Source organism: Saccostrea cucullata, unplaced genomic scaffold (genome assembly GCF_032062105.1).
Source record: "Saccostrea cucullata isolate Sc308-1 unplaced genomic scaffold, CSIRO_AGI_Scuc_v1 ctg54, whole genome shotgun sequence".
Taxonomy (NCBI): Eukaryota; Metazoa; Mollusca; class Bivalvia; order Ostreida; family Ostreidae; genus Saccostrea; species Saccostrea cuccullata.
In genome coordinates this window covers 109,472-126,398 of record NW_026930475.1, presented here as the reverse complement: position 1 = coordinate 126,398, position 16,927 = coordinate 109,472, and the positions used below count along the sequence as shown (strand labels likewise).

At 34.0% G+C, this 16,927-nt stretch overlaps 2 protein-coding genes across 2 annotated transcripts; one reads left to right on the top strand and one right to left on the bottom strand.

Annotated features, from left to right (window-relative positions):
- Positions 1-2,524: 2,524 nt before the first annotated feature.
- Positions 2,525-7,943, bottom strand: LOC134228703 (telomerase Cajal body protein 1-like). The gene is made up of 11 exons (XM_062710382.1): positions 7,395-7,943; positions 6,693-6,779; positions 6,423-6,528; positions 5,899-5,975; positions 5,601-5,691; positions 4,741-4,873; positions 4,243-4,335; positions 3,717-3,835; positions 3,511-3,614; positions 3,162-3,314; positions 2,525-2,663 (listed from the first exon to the last, which is right to left on the bottom strand). The coding sequence occupies exons 1-11, from the start codon at positions 7,793-7,795 to the stop codon at positions 2,537-2,539; spliced, it is 1,491 nt and encodes a 496-aa protein (XP_062566366.1). The 5' UTR covers positions 7,796-7,943; the 3' UTR covers positions 2,525-2,536.
- On the top strand, positions 7,919-15,921 carry LOC134228702 (ectonucleoside triphosphate diphosphohydrolase 7-like). The gene is made up of 10 exons (XM_062710381.1): positions 7,919-7,997; positions 8,560-8,939; positions 9,908-10,058; positions 10,367-10,530; positions 10,654-10,787; positions 11,193-11,398; positions 11,742-12,063; positions 12,431-12,513; positions 12,893-13,054; positions 15,531-15,921. Exons 1-10 carry the CDS (start codon positions 7,990-7,992, stop codon positions 15,796-15,798), a joined length of 1,878 nt encoding a protein of 625 aa, XP_062566365.1. The 5' UTR covers positions 7,919-7,989; the 3' UTR covers positions 15,799-15,921.
- The last annotated feature ends 1,006 nt before the right edge of the window (positions 15,922-16,927 follow it).

Sequence of the window (16,927 nt, the reverse complement as noted above, 5' to 3'; positions counted from 1 at the left end):
ATCTAAAAGTTATTGAAACTTAAAATTTTTGGGCAGGTTTGATTGACACATTCTTGCACTTTTACAAATTTTGTTTTAGAATATTTCTATTCTGAATATAATTATTTTTCTGGATTAAAGTTTTATATTAAGAATTAAATTAAATTTGTGAAAGTGCAAGGATGTGTCAATCAAACCCATCCAAAAATTTAAAGTTTCAATAATTTTTAGATGAAATAAAATTTTTAATAAATTTTTGTGTGGAATGATATTAAGATATACCGGTATAAGTCGTGATATTATACAGAAAATATCAACTTAAAATCTGTGTCTATGCACCTTTAAGGTGATTATTGATTTTGAGAGTTTTTCAATAAATAGTGTTAAGTGGTTATATAAACAGTCACAAGATTGATTGACAATTCAGTGTTTCTGAGTGTAGAGATACTGAAAGATGGAGCCACAAAAAGTGTTTCCCTATAGTCTCTCTAGATGTTTACTATTTCAGTACAGTATAACTGAGGGCACATTTTATACAGTTCTGTTAAATGCGCTAAAAGTAGAATCACAAAATTTTCCTTTGCAAAATGGAGAGACAAGATTTTATTTTAAAGAATTTGAGCTTGTAGAAAAATTATCCATTGTATGGTATTAAGCTTTATAAGCTCTCTTTATAACATAATAAATTCAGTTTTATGAAGCCTGTTGTTTGAAGCAGTTTTATTAATGGTCTGAATTGTAAAGTAATGTTTGGAAAAGATACAATATACCCAGTAACACAAAATTAAGTAGAAAAGAGCTGGGAATGGAAAATTGATGGTGGAGAGCAAAAGGTATTCCAAGGAATAAATGAAGGAAGAATTTTTAGCAGGGTGCATATTTGGGCTTATTTTGGTGGGTTTTACAAGCAATCCATATCGTACCATCAAGGTTTGGGTTGGGTCAATAGTGCGTTGACACAACATTGTAATGGCAATGAAGCGATGGTGCGCTGACAATGAAGCAATAGATTGATGATGATATGCAATGACATGATGAACTGATAGGGTAATGATGCAATAGAGATACATGCATCATAATAGTGCACTGATGGTGAATACATGTTCCCTATCACTCCATCATGCTATCGCACCATATCATCATTGCATTGTTGCACCATTATATCGTATTCATGGTGCTTTCATACTGTTGCATTATTGTTTCATCGTTATAAGGCCATCTCCTTATTGCACCATCAACCCTTTAAAAGATCCTGATGGTGCAGTGATGAACTTCATTGCCGTTTTCAAATTTTATAGAGATTAAAGTTTTTAATAAAGTAAATAAACACAATCTTGATGTCACTGACATCAAAAATTAACTTACAAGCTGCGTTAAAAGTCACAATTTTTGTTAATTTAGATATGCACCAATATCAAGGTTTTGTTTTATTGTAAATGTTTGAGGTCTTGCACTTATACAGACTATACATTTCAAAATGTTGAGTAAAGGTGAGTTTTTTTTGCTAGTAATCACACACTAGTAATACACCTATACATATATATTTAGCTCACCTCAACAAAGTTAGGGGAGCTTATGTGATACCATCAGCGTCGGTGTCTGCGTCCAAGGTTAAGTTTTTTTGGAGCAGTTTTCTTTTTAAGTACTTCTATGTCCTATATTGATTAGACATGCATGGAAGATATTTCTAGTGTGTTTCATTGTACAAGTCAAAGTTTCGGATGCTGCAATTTCAGCAAAGAAAGTTTTTGGAGCAGGTTAAAATTTTTGGTGTAGGTCTCATTTCCAAGTAACTAGAAGCCCTATGTTGACCAAACTTGCATGGATGATACATCTTATGATGCATACAACCAGACTTGCTTTAGATGCTGAATCTGACCTACATTTTCTGCATGAGGAAACAGGTTAATGTATTGGTGCAGGTTTCATTTTCAAGTAACTAGGGGCACCATAAAGACCAAACTTGCATGGATGATACATCTAAGGATGCACTCTAATGGAATTGCTTCGGATGCTGAATCTGAATTTTTGGATGAGTGAAGAAGTTTTTTATGCGGGTTTCAATTCCAAGTTACTATGAACCCTATAACGACTAAACTTGCATGGATGATATATCTAAGGATGCACACTAATGGACTTGCTTCGGATGCTGAATTCAACTTACATTTTCCAGATAATGGACCAGGTAAAAGTTATGGGTGCAGGTCTATCACCAAGAAACTATAAGGCTTATATAAACCAAACTTGCACAAATGATGCATTAAGGGATGAAAACTCTCAAACTTGCTTCAGATACTGGATTATAATTACGTTTTTGTGATGGGTGACTAGTTTGAAGTTTTTATATAAGTTAATTCCAAAGTTTTTGATCAAAATTGCATAAATTTTGGATTTTTGGATGTACTCTTTTAGAATGTTGGTTAATTGTGTGACTTTGCCTTACTTAAAGACAACATCCATTGAGATGAGCTCTGTAATCTCTAATTACCTATGTTCACCCTTGGAGGTGCTCAGACTCCTGAAAAAATGAACAAAACAATTGTACAAAAAAAACATTTTATTTATACAACCACAATTTAAGAGTGTTTTCCTGAAGACTTTCATCTAAAAAATCTTCATTGTCAAGAACAGGACTGTGTCTTTGTCCAGACGAGGTAGCGAAGACTGGCAGTGTAGGATGAAAGCTGGAAAAAAGTATGGTATATATTCTTATTGAATACAACTTATTAAACAATCCTTAATGGTTCTGACAACTTTAAATCAAAATAAATAAATTTTGAATTTTTTTATTAACATTTAATTAAATTCCAATCCATTAAAAAAGCCAAATTCTTCAGTATATTGGGGCTTGAGATTTTTAAAGATTTTTTTTACAGGGCATTTATGATTAATAGGATTTTAAAGGAATAATGAGTAAGGATATCTGACTAAAATTGAGAATTTCCAGAGTATTTATGATTTGGATTATAGAATTTGTTGATGATAGTTTGATTAGGACTTCTAAAGAATATTTTGTTGGAGTATGATTGTAGGAGTACATTTGGAGAGTATTTTGTCTGGGAATGTAGGAGTAATATTCTGAAGAGTTTTGACTTTGAACCATTGACAAGAATTACTACAAACATAACCAGATTCCATTCCCATTGCATTGTGACCTTTGAACTGTTGACAGAAATACAAACCAGATTCCATTTACTGTGTCATTATGGACTTTGAACTGTTGACAAGACTCTAGTACAAAGTCTGTGTCCGGCCTTGCTTGGACAGGAGTCTGTAGTGTGTCCCAAAGTGTCACCGTTCCATCATGGTTACCCGAGATCAGGTATCTTCCTGTGCTATTGTAAACATAATCATATAAAATAATAGGACATTGTACTGGCATGAATGCTACAAGCTTGAACCCATTTCATGCCATTTTTATCCCACTTCTAAAATGAAGAATTGAAAAACTGACACGTATTTATGGGGAAGAGAGAGATGATCTACAAAGTAAACACTGTAAATCAAAGCTTTAACTGATAAATCACTAACCTGTCCTGATCAAAATAAATCCTCTGGTTTGTTTCCACTTTCCTTACTGCTACAAATAGAATTTGTCCAGGATTTCGTAAATCCCAGCACAAAATCTCTGGATCCTTTTATTAAAAAAAAAAAATAAAGACACCTTTAGACTTATATTTTTTAACTGAATAAACATTTAAGAATCTTACAACATTGTTCACTTCCAGTAAAGTCACCTTTCTTCCTCCACTGAATAACTTTGTACCATCCCTAGAAAATGCTACATGAGTTACTCCCCCTTGTTGTCCTTCAAATACACACACTGCCTCTCCCTGTGGCTCATAGTACAGTCCAACTAAATAATTACACAAAAATGACAAGGTTAGGGACTATAATTATAACTTAAGAACAGCTTAAGCTGCAACTAAATCAAAACTGATCAAAACAAAAAAAAACCCCAAAACATTTAGTCCAAATCTCAAACATCAATATATCATATGCTAGGTATTTCAAACTGAGTTGTTGGAATTCCTTTCTTTCAAATGTATAATGTAGCTTGAATTCTACAATATCTAAGGTTTCTTGGTCCCATCAAGTTCAAGAATGTGAATATCATCTTTATCTGATTCTGTTGTGCACAATAATTTTTTACAACTTCATTCAGATTCACATATCTAGTTCTAAATTGTGGATCATATGGTACAGGATTTAGTTATTTGTATTCTTGTATAATTATTCATATGATAGTACAAAGATACTCACTGCTTCTGGAATACGATCCCGCTGCGTACATCCCTCCCTGGGGACTCGGAGCCAGACAGGAGATTATCCCACACTGTCCTCCCACTTTACCAACTGTAAAATAACCAGCACATCTCAGAAACTGATCAGATTAATTATAAAATAACCACCTCAGAAACAGATAAAGACAACTATAAATTAACCAGCACATCTCAGAAACAGATTAGAACATATTCAAAGTGAGATGCACCATGCAAGTACAGGAAACATTTCCATAGGTTCTTTAGAGGAATTATTTACAAAGAAAATTTCTACAGAATAAATGTCTTTAAAGAGAGAATTGATTACTTAAAAGGTTAAGTTTAGTTTCAACTTTGCACAACTACTGAGACAAAATCTTAAGTCACTTATGCTTCCTGAAAAAATTAAATGAATCTGCTTCTTGTGGCATGAGATGGTGCTAACAGCTAAGATATCAACTACTATACAGTGTATTTAGTTCCTTTAGTCTGTACATACCATACGTTGGTCTGCTCTGACACTCCCTCCCTGGTCGGTCAGTGTCAAACACGCGGATCATCTTGTTGAAGCCACAGTATATCTTTCTTCCATCTAAGCTGTAACACAGGCTATAGGCTGCTGACAGCTCATCCTGTACACAAATACATGTAACTGTATAATAGCATGCCAGAGAAAGGGAGGTAACTACAACCATTACAAAAAGATTGATGTAACCAGACAAACCATTTGATTGTAGGCCTGTATCTATTACATTAAGATATAATCAGACAAACCATATTTGATTGTAGGCCCTGTATCTATTACATTAAGATTGATGTAACCAGACAAACCATTTGATTATAGGCCCTGTATCTATTACATTAAGATTGATGTAATCAGACAAACCATTTGATTGTAGGCCCTGTATCTATTACATTAAGATGTAATCAGACAAACCATATTTGATTGTAGGCCCTGTATCTATTACATTAAGATTGATGTAATCAGACAAACCATTTGATTGTAGGCCCTGTATTTATGACATTAAGATGTAATCAGACAAACCATATTTGATTGTAGACCCTGTATCTATTACATTAAGATTGATGTAACCTGTTTGTAGGCCCTGTATCTATTACATTAAGATGTAATCAGACAAACCATATTTGATTGTAGACCCTGTATCTGTTACATTAAGATTGACGTAATCAGACAAACCATTTGATTGTAGGCCCTTTATCTATAACATTAAGATTGATGTAATCAAACCATTTGATTTTAGGCCCTGTAGCTATAACTTTAAGATTGATGTAATCAGACAAACCATTTGATTGTAGGCCCTGTATCTAATACATTAAGATTGATATAACCAGACAAACCATTTGATTGTAGGCCCTGTAGGAGGATATCAGCTCTCCTGTGTTAGCGTCCCAGTTGTGGATTGGATTGTCCTTACTGGTGGTCAGGAAACTTGAAATATACATCATATCTCTGATTTATGACATTTATTCAATCTTTCTTGTATTATTACATGTATTAAATATATATACACATTTATGTATATAGGAAAATATCTGTTGGACTGAGGTAGATTTTTGAATATTTTGTATATTAACATGATTAATAAACAATCACTACACTCAGCAAAAAAGTTTTAAAGGATTTGAAGAAACTCACAAGCTTGGATTTGAGGCCTGATTGAACCAGCAATAGTCGTACACAGTCCCTGTTTCATTAATAATTGTTGTAGGCTTCTGAAAACAAAATACCCAGCTTTTTTTTTGTTTAATCAAAAAAAAACAAAACAACATTATAATAAAGAAGACAAAATACATTAAAATTATTATATTTTCAAGTTAAACATATGTGTTAGAGGCAAACAGATAAAATGTCTCACAAATTTTATTTCATCAGAACAGCGCAATCAGAATGAAGACAAGCTAAATGTTCTAGTTAAACTTAATAACAGTGCATGTCGGATTAGACAGGTTTCACTGTAATAATATTGAGAAATACACAGTTTTGTTCACCTCATATTTCTCACTTTGTATATACTTGTATTAATTGTGCTAATTTATGTTATGTTATTAATGTTCATGACTGTATGCCGACATGGTAATTGTCAATAAAGAGAATTGAATTGAATTGAATAAAGTTGTGCAGAAAAGCTAAAAATAAGAATAAGATAAAACAATACTTACCCATTCAGAAAAATCTTGCTGTGAACAAATTTGTTCTTGTGCAAAGTTGTATGCATAAAACTTGTTATCACTGGTGGTTGTCAAAATCATGTTGCCATCAACAGACCTGTTACAATTTATATTATCAACATGAATTATCATATACATGATATACATTCAGTTACTATCAAACAGATGGTCAAGTTAAAAGGTGACAACAAATTATCTGTGTTGATAAAACTTGAAATTAAGAATTTAAGTTCCAAGTAGGAGACTTATTAAAGTCCTCACCATTTACATCCCCTGAGGTACTGGTCCCTGTCAAATTCTATCCGTATCAATAGTGTTTGTTTCTGGATCAGGGGACCCTGGAAGTCACTGAAAAACATTTATATTTTTTTTTCATGTATATCTTCAATGTGTTTTTCATAATTAATGATACACACTTCTTCAAGTTTTTTTGTGATGAGCAAATTTCTTATAAACAGTGTGACAATTGCGTACATGTAAAAGAAGAGGAGAAAGATGTGATGGACCAGACCTGGCCCTCTGATTCTCCAGTCAGGTGCTCTACCAACAGAGGTATCAGACCAATTCCATCTGTCACTTTCAGGGCTTAATTTAGCATAGATCCAAATGTTACAGGGAAGATGGGTTGGTTTCCTTGAATTCCAAAGAGGAATGTGAGGATCATACAGTGGACAGACACCCAAGCATTTGGTAAAGCACCTGGCAGGAGATTCTGGGGACCTGGGTTTGAATCCTGGTCTGGTTCATCACAATCTTCTCCTTTACAGTTACACATGCTGCTTTTGATAGTTATCATTTTATATACACTCTGTAACAAAGGTTAATAAGTTTTCATTTAAAAAGTGGGGGTTGCCAAAAAAAAAAAACATGCATGACAATGTTATTCTAAATGAAACATTATATTGATAAAAGTGCATATATATATCTGTATATTATAACGAACACATGCAATATTTATTATACCTTAAAGCTGTGTTTTCTGTTGGAACTGAAGTGGAAATTTGTTTATTTGAACATTGAATTACTACACTCTCTGAGCTTATATTTTGAGATTCACTTTCAGTCAGTCCAGTGATATTTGTACCAGTTTCCACATCCATACTGATGTTCTCGGAAGTAAGCAGGGGTTCATCACAAGAAGAATTAGCTATAACACTTGAGGTAAAATCTTCCATCCCCGTACGTACATCATTCTCAATGTGTTGACCACTGGGTGTATTTTTGTCATCTTTACTGAACTCGCTTGTGGGTGTTACAAATAACGCGGGTTCTAAACTCTCTTGGGTTCGTGTTGCATTATCACTCTGTGCTTTGAAATCTTGTGGATTGCTGTAAGTTTCCTCTGTTTCAAATTTATCCTCCATTTCTTTAATCACTTGTGCATTGAATAAGACAGTGTAATAAAAGAGTAAACCATTACAACACCGCTATACTTCGTTATCAAAATCTTTAAAATCTTAGCTTTGTTTATCTTTTTTTACCGATGGCCTACTTTCATTTTGACATTGAGATGTCGAACCCGATGGAACAACGTGTATAAAATGCAGAACTGTGTTCAATGGCCAGGTACTTGTAACATATTTATTAGTGTTTATTTCAATTTCGATTAACATTATTGTAAAGGATATTCTTCATTATAAACAGTTTCATACATTTATATTAAAATCTGCGCCAAAGTAATCACAAATGTTGTGAATAATCGGAAGTGATTCCTGTCAACATCAGACCAGTCTGTTGAGGAAATAGGATGTTGACACTAACTCAAACTAGCCTATAATTTCACCATGTGTCAGTGTAAATCTTTTTTCAATCCTATGATTGTTAAGTTTAGGATGAGACACCATAACTATGAAAAAAAAATTAATTATGTCTTGACAAACAAAATACCACCACCCCACCCGATAAAAAAATATTTAAACAAAAATTTGTAATCAACTTAATGTTGTTAAGGTCTCTTGTCTTGATGAGGGAAATCAAATATATTAATCAACTTCCTCATATTCTTTTTTTGGTCGTTGCTGTAGTTGTAGATTAATTAATATATCTTCTCTGTCCTCTATTGATTTCGGTATAACTTGGTTTAACTGTACATGAATAGTGACACATTTATGTATTATAATTTTTCCAGGATTTATTTCAATATACCACAATGTCTTCACAATGTCAGACATATAGGATGGCAATCAGCATTACAAAGATGGACTACACGACAAATAGCCATAGTGACTGTTTGCTCCTTCATTATTCTTGTGATTATCTTCGTTATATTGGAAACAGTATTTCTAAGTCAGCCAGTTATCAACAAATCACATGAGAAGCATGTGTTTGATAAGAATAAAGGACTGGGCCCCGCGGTGCATTATGGGATTGTTATAGACTGTGGTAGCAGTGGTAGTCAGGTGTTCCTCTATTTCTGGCCACCACACTCGGGAAACACTCAAGATCTCCTCAACATTCAACAGTTCATGGATAAAGATGGAAAGCCAGTAATTAAAAAAATTAAACCAGGTTTGCTTACATCTCTTTGTCAATTCCCTCTAAATAAATTTTCATGCAAAATATCTAATTAAACATTATTTTGAAATCAGCATACTGAGGTTTTGCATAATCAAGTGATGTTTTATAGTTCCCTGTTGGTATTTATGGGCATTAATCTCTGTCAAAATCATTAATAAAAGCAGAGCGAAATACAAATTTGATCAATTTCGATCATCAAAGTAACTCTCATTAGGGATAGACATTAACAGTTGCCCCAGGGCAAGTAAAATCCCAGTTCAAGCAAGTGAAAGTGAAATCTGTACTTATCCGATTGAACACATGGGTAATTCTGCTAGAAACTATATCTTTATCTTGCATTAACTTGTAAATGAAATAATAAATTGAATGCTTGATTTCCATTAGTTTTAAAGCAACACTCGATCATCCTAAAATATTATGCTGTCAGTATGAAATTTATGTTAAGTTCTGACTTGTATGAAAGGAAATTTTATGATTTATGTAATTAGATTCCTTTCTAAAAACATTAAACTAAATATTAAATACACTTTGCCTAAAACTTAAATTTATTCTGATAATAATATGTATGAGAGGTATCATATCTCTTATTCCATAAGAACTGCATGTATTTCTTTTGAAAAATGATTTGTTTTAAAAGTGCATTAAACTTATCAGTATACCATGCTCTATGAATAGAGACTTCTGTAAAATTCTTTTAAAAGCTTCTCCTACAGTTTTATTTTGATTGCAATGAAGAACTTTAATTACTCACAAAGAGACCAGACTATGTATGATCATTCTATTTAATTGCTGTTGGCATAGTTCAATTCCTGTTATTTTTAAGTATAAATCAGAAGAACTATACAGTCTCATCAGAGACTGCATTTTTTTTCCAGGTATTGTCCTTACACATTTTTTTTTCTCAGTTCTATTAGAAATACTGGTCAATTAATATGATTAATAATGATTTCTCTTTATAGGTTTAGATACATTTAAAGATAACCCAGAGGCAGCCAGTGACTATATAAAGCCATTACTACAATATGTAGCTGGATACATACCAAAGGACCAACAGAAAGAGACGCTATTGTTTATCTTAGCAACAGCAGGAATGCGCATGATCTCAGAAACGTAAGATTCTTATTTCTGCATGGAATCAGAAATTATAATTGTTCAAGTTTCAAGTTTTTATTTAAGACAAAGACCCCAACTAGGGTATATGAATACAAATAATACAACTTTTTTACAAATAAACAAGAATGCATGAAAGAATGAGTTCAAATGTGAGACTTATCAAATATAATTTTTCTACAGTCACTTTTTTAGGGGGGATTGAAGTTTGTAATTTTTTTTGCATTAGAGTGATTTATCTACTCTGTTTTTGTATTTTAGGATGTTTCAATATTTGTTTTATAATGAGAGAAAAATCTAATTTTCAGATCACAGAAAGCCATTTTTCAGAATCTATACAAAGAAATCCCAAAGCTGTATCCTTTTGTGATATCAGAGAGTAACTTAGAGGTGATCAGTGGTAAACAGGAGGGGGTGTACGCCTGGATAGCTGTCAATTACGTACTACACAAATTTGATCACGGGGTGGAAGGTAGGACTTTGTCAGTGGTCTATTGACATGTTTATGTGACATTTCTTCCTTAGTAAGAATATATTTTACGTCGTTAATTGATTTAATTATTTATATTAAATGACTAATTTCTTACTTATTTAGAACATCCGCTGGTGGCTGTTGAAGTTCCAGGCAACACAAACAAAGAAAAGAAAACTCACGTTCGACGGAGAACTGTGGGCATGTTGGATATGGGAGGGGGGTCCATGCAGATAGCATTTGAAATCACCTCAAAGGTCAGTGCACTGTAAATAATCACTATATATATAATCAAGCTTTGAAATGCTAACATTAAACAAAATGTAATTGCCTTTATGATAAGATTTTATTAATGTGAACATTAACTACCCATATATGCTTTACATTCTGGACAAAAATTGTGGGAAAAAATTCATATGTTGATATTCCAAGTATATTTAAGTAAAACAGACACTTCATTTATCCATATAATCACCATAATTATACTGGTAATAAAACCAACTAATAATCCCACAATGGGAGCTCGCATTTCAGCGGGCATTCATCATGATCCATGTCACCCTGATGCATCTAGTTTCAATACAATGTAAGACTTCTAAATTATTTAAAATAAAACAAAAAATTGGATGTTGAATTTAGCATGCTCTTATTATCTTTTTCAGTATAGTAACATTCCAAAGCACAGAGTGGCCGAGTTTAACCTCGGATGTCAAAATAATGACATAGACCACACCTACAGAGTTTACGTGACGACATTTCTGGGGTTCGGGGCAAACGAAGCCAGAGAGAGGTACGAAGAGCAGGTGCTTCTATCCAAGGCTCACCAAAAGGACTTGGCCACAACAAATACAAGCAGTATACCTATCATGTAAGGAAGGAAAAAAACTTAGATCATCTCCAAATATAAGCAAGAAACCAAGGTTGTGACATACAGCATTTCAAATTTATGATATGGCCATCTAATCACATTTCAGACAATATAATTTCCTGAATCAGAATTCTTTCCTTTGTGGCCTGAAAATTTAGTCCTGATAAATTAAAAAAAATTATACTTGAAGAAATTTACATTTGTATATTTTGTTTACCTGGTATCCCATAAATATGTTATCTTGTATATTTTAAAGAATGATTACAGTCAACTAAATGCCACTGTCTGCCTTATTCTGTTAAAAAATTATTCGTGAAACCTAAAATTCTTTTTGCTACTGCAGACAGAGAACTCATCCTAACATCTCTGACCCCTGTCTTCCCGTGGGTCTCACACAGGAAGTGAAGGATGCCGAGGGACACACCCACTTCCTGCATGGACTGGGAGACTATGAAGCTTGTCGGACATCCCTTGTGGGACTGATCAATTGGAATTCCTCGGTTATTTGTGAACAAGCTCCGTGTTCAATGAACGGAGTTCACCAGCCAATCATCTCTTTTCATAACAGTGAATTTTATGCTTTTTCGGAGTTTTGGTACACAATGGATGATGTTTACAGGATAGGGGGGAAATACAACAATGAAAAATTTGATTACGAGGCAAAGGTTAGTGATACATGTACTTATACTAAAGTATAGCAGGATAGATCAATAGTGTGTCAACATTCTAAGTAGTGTATCATTTCTTTCTCTAAAAGATACACTTTTTTTCTAGATTCAAATGCAGTGCACTTTATTTGAAATGATTAACTTAACATTCATTTATTGACTGGGTTCAAGGGCATCATGCATTTTGTCGGACCCAAGAACCAAATGGCCTCAGGCAAACAATTTGGTCGAGAGGTGGATAAAATGCATTTTCTCCTAGGACATTATTTTCTTCATAGGTTTGCTTTTTGACAATCTGTGGTGCTTTATGATCAATTTTTTTAATGTACTTAGTTTATTTTGTTTGTTTTTTTTATTTTCACAGAAATTTTGCAGCACAAGGTGGTCCACTCTTCAGTCTTGGTACGATGATAAACTTTTCCCAAGGGCAGATGAGAGCAGATTTAGGTCAGTGTTTCTTTAGTCATATGAATATGCATGCATCCTCATGAAGTGCAGATTCATTCAAATCACAGCCTGGAGCAACAAGAGTTTTACATGGGAATGTAAAGGAAAGAATTTTTAAGAGATGAAGGGCTATGCTAGAGCAAGGATCCTTAGGTAGTTCAAATACAGGGCAAGAAAAATTTTAAGTTTTAAAAATATAATTATGAGAAAATAATCTCTGAAGAGTAGCAGGTTGATTATAAGATATTTTAAAATGCAAGCATTGTCAGGTTTTATAGATAAACATTTAGACCCTTAAAATTTAGGTTTTCTGTTACATTTTCAAAAATTCAATCTCAAATGTATGAAAATAATGTAGAATTTTTGTTTTCTTTTTTAGATTTCAGTGTTTTAAGTCGGCCTGGATGTCGACAGTTTTACATAAAGGATTAAAATTTCCACACAGTTATAAGATGTTGAGGTCAGTTCACCTGATAAATAAACGTGAGGTACAGTGGACACTAGGAGCTCTTCTGCACCGCACTAGATACCTCCCCCTCAGGTCAGTAACACAGCAAAACTTGTTTAGTACTAACACAGATATTGCGAATTCATGGATATAGCGAAGTTATCTTAGATCTCTAGCTATATAAATTTAATGAATTACTTATACGGATACAACGAATTACAGATATAGAGAAGTAATTTCATAGGTCCCAGTGACTTTGTTATAACCAAGTTTTACTGTAGATTTCATGATTATCTCCCCCTTGAAGAGAACCATTTATTTAAACAATTTAGAATCCTCTTTACCCAAGGATACTCTGAGCTAAATTTGGGTGAAACAGACCTAGTGTCCTCATTTCAAGCCTGGTTCGGAGTCCGCATATAGCTCTCTCTTACCCGTGGCTGTTTGATTCCAAAAAGTGTTGTAATCTTGAATATTTAGGCCTCTAAATTGTGATGTCATATTCAGCCAATGACAATATTTGTTTCCATCGCAATTGAAATCAATAATTGACATCAGAAGTATACAAGAACTGCAATTGGATATTGAAAGGTCGCATCAAAGTTCATTATTTGATTTTGCTTTACTCACATTGGTTAATATTTTAATGAGCTACAAAATATTCTCTTCTCGTTCAACCATGGCCAGAATGGGAGAGGATCATACATTTTGGCTGTGGTTTGTGACAATGACCTAATGTTGCATATTGAAATTATGCATTTTTAGCTCACCTCAACGAAGTTGGGGGGAGCTTATGTCATACCCTCGGCGTCGGCGTCCCGGGTTAAGGTTAAGTTTTTTGGAGCAGTTTTCTTTTTAAGTACTTCTATGTCCTATATTGATTAGACATGCATGGAAGATGTTTCTAGTGTGTTTCATTGTACCAGTCAAAGTTTCAGATGCTGCAATTTCAGCAAAGGAATGACCAGGTTAATGTTTTTGGAGCAGGTTAACATTTTTGGTGCAGTTTTTGGTGTAGGTCTCATTTCCGAGTAACTATAAGCCCTATGTTGACCAAACTTGCATGGATGGTACATCTTAGGATGCATACTACCAGACTTGCTTCGGATGCTGAATCTGACCTACATTTTCCGGTTGAGTGAACAGGTTAAAGTTTTTGGAGCAGGTTTCATTTCGAAGATACTACGAGCCCTATAATGACCAAACTTGCATGGATGGTACATCTTAGGGTGCATTCTACTAGACTTGCATCGGATGCTGAATCTGACCTACATTTTCTGGTTGAGTGAACAGGTTAAAGTTTTTGGTGCAGGTTTCATTTCCAAGTTACTATGAGACATATAATGACCAAACTTGTATGGATGGTACATCTAAGGATGCATACTACCAGTCTTGCTTCAGATGCTGAATCTGACCTACATTTTCTGGACGAGTAAACAGGTTAAAGTTTTTGGTGCAGGTTTCATTTCCAAGTTACTATGAGACATATAATGACCAAACTTGTATGGATGGTACATCTTAGGATGCATACTACCAGTCTTGCTTCGGATGCTGAATCTGACCTACATTTTCCGGTTGAGTGAACAGGTTAAAGTTTTTGGTGCAGGTTTCATTTCCAAGGTACTATGAACCCTATAATGACTAAACATGCATGGATGGTACATCTCAGGATGCATATTACAAGACTTGCTTCGGATGCTGAATCTGACCTACATTTTCCGGTTGAATGAACAGGTTAAAGTTTATGGTGCAGGTTTCATTTCCAAGGTACTATGAACCCTATAATGACTAAACTTGCATGGATGGTACATCTTAGGATGCATACTACCAGACTTGCTTCGGATGCTGAATCTGACCTACATTTTCTGGACGAGTAAACAGGTTAAAGTTTATGGTGCAGGATTCATTTCCAAGTAACTTTGAGCTCTATAATGACCAAACTTGCATGGATGGTACATCTAAGGGTGCATTCTACTAGGCTGGCTTCAGAAGCTGAATCTGACCTACATTTTCAGGATTAGTGAAAAGGTTAGTTTTTTATACAGATTTCATTTCCAAGTAACTTTGAGCTCTATGTTGAACAAACTTGCATGGATGATACATCTTAGGGTGCACGCTAATGGACTTGCTTCAGATGCTGAATTTGACATACATTTTCCAGATAATAGACCTCGTAAAAGTTATGGGTGCAGGTCTATCACGAAGAAACTATAAGGCTGATATAAACCAAAGTTGCACAAATGATGCATCAAGGGATGAAAACTCTCAATCTTGCTTCAGATGCTGGATTTTAATTACATTTTCATGATGAAGAACAAGTTTGAAGTTTTATAGATCTATTCCAAAGTATCAAAATCAAAATTGCATAAATTTTGCATTTTTGGATGTACACTTTTTGTTGGTTAATTGTGTGACTTAATTTGCCTTACTTAAAGACAACATTCGTTGAGGTGAGCTCTGTAATCTCTGATTACCTATGTTTAACTAGGTCCACACTATGTACTGAAATATTCACTTAAATTTTATTTCTTTTTAACAAACAGCTTATTGAATTTCCTTTTTCTTTCAGGGAGATAAATAATTTTGAAAATCGACACAGTCCACCACCGTGGATCAAGAAAACAAGATTTGTAGACAACGAATATGTAATAGTTGTGTGTTTTGTGATAGTTTTTGTGGCCATTGTGTTATATTTAAAACATTTAAAGATCTGCCAGAGTAAGAAGCTGGAAAAGTTACATCACGTGCCCTCCATGTCGTACTTCATGGTGGAGGAGGACCAGATAGAACAAGGACTTAATTACGTCATGGTCAGCAAGGCAGACTTAGAACAGTGATTGGTACCATTGTTACACTGCTCTTCTATTATAAATTAAATTTTATAGTATATGTCCTGAGACTGTTCTGCACATATATTTATTATTTTATATGAATAAATAGAATAATATACATTAATTTTACATTTCAGTACCAGTTTTGATATTACACATATATTATAAAAATCAAGTCAGTTAAATCTAGCTGAGACAATACCTTGAAGTTCTATCCTAATGAAGTTACGAAGTGTTTTATTTGTTTGTTGTTTAACATCCCTTTCAAGAATTTTTCACTCATATGGAGATGCCACCACTTGCCAATGGAGAGCTGCAAATTTTGTCCTATACATGTATTTGATACTTATGGCCACTGAGCAGTGAGGAATCTTTTTTCGTGCCAGCACCTACTGCGACATGGGACCTCGGTTTATATAGTTTCACCAGAAGGACCAGTCTCCATGTTCCCACAGCGCGATTTGAACCTGCAACGTAATGACTCTAGAGCAGATACTCTAATCACTGCACCACATGGGCAATATTTACTCAATGTAAATAAGCATTGTTATTTTTATACCCCCCCAACCCTGCTTGAAAAACAGGGAGTATAGCATATTACATAATGTTTGGGGTGTCTGTCTGTTCTTCATGCTCTGGGGTACCCATCTCTTATCTACAACTCCTCTTATATGTACCACTGAATGAAATTTTATGAGACTTCCATAGATTCTTTGTTACACAATGCCATTGTGCACCTTATATTTTTTTGTTTGATCAGACACATATTTTGGGTTTCCCACAGCATGACATGTACATTGCCATTCCTTCTGTAATACTGAAGGGTACCCATCTCTTATCCACAACTCCTCCTATACATGTACCACTGAATAAAATTTAATGATACTTTCACAGATTCTTTATTTACATAATGCCATTGTGCACCTTCAATTTGACCTTATGTATGGCACGCCAAATTCACAAAAATGAGATAATCATAGTTTCACAATCGATAAACTAGGTTTATCAGTTGTAAACTATAGTTTACAAACCGTAAACTATAGTTAACAACGTTAATCTATATTTCACATTTGTAAACCATAGTTAACGCAATAATCTATGTTTCACAACCGTAAACTATACTTAACACCAAAAA

What these genes read in the sequence shown, in the direction of transcription:
- LOC134228703 (XM_062710382.1), bottom strand. Translation starts at nt 7,795, where the DNA reads ATGGAGGATAAATTTGAAACAGAGGAAACTTACAGCAATCCACAAGAT. An exon ending in TACCTCAGGGGATGTAAATG is followed by an intron (nt 6,529 to 6,692) that starts GTGAGGACTTTA and finishes AAATTGTAACAG; the next exon opens with GTCTGTTGATGGCAACATGA. An exon ending in CAGGCCTCAAATCCAAGCTT is followed by an intron (nt 5,692 to 5,898) that starts GTGAGTTTCTTC and finishes GTATATTTCAAG; the next exon opens with TTTCCTGACCACCAGTAAGG.
- LOC134228702 (XM_062710381.1), top strand. An exon ending in ATGCGCATGATCTCAGAAAC is followed by an intron (nt 10,059 to 10,366) that starts GTAAGATTCTTA and finishes TCTAATTTTCAG; the next exon opens with ATCACAGAAAGCCATTTTTC. An exon ending in CATTTGAAATCACCTCAAAG is followed by an intron (nt 10,788 to 11,192) that starts GTCAGTGCACTG and finishes TATCTTTTTCAG; the next exon opens with TATAGTAACATTCCAAAGCA.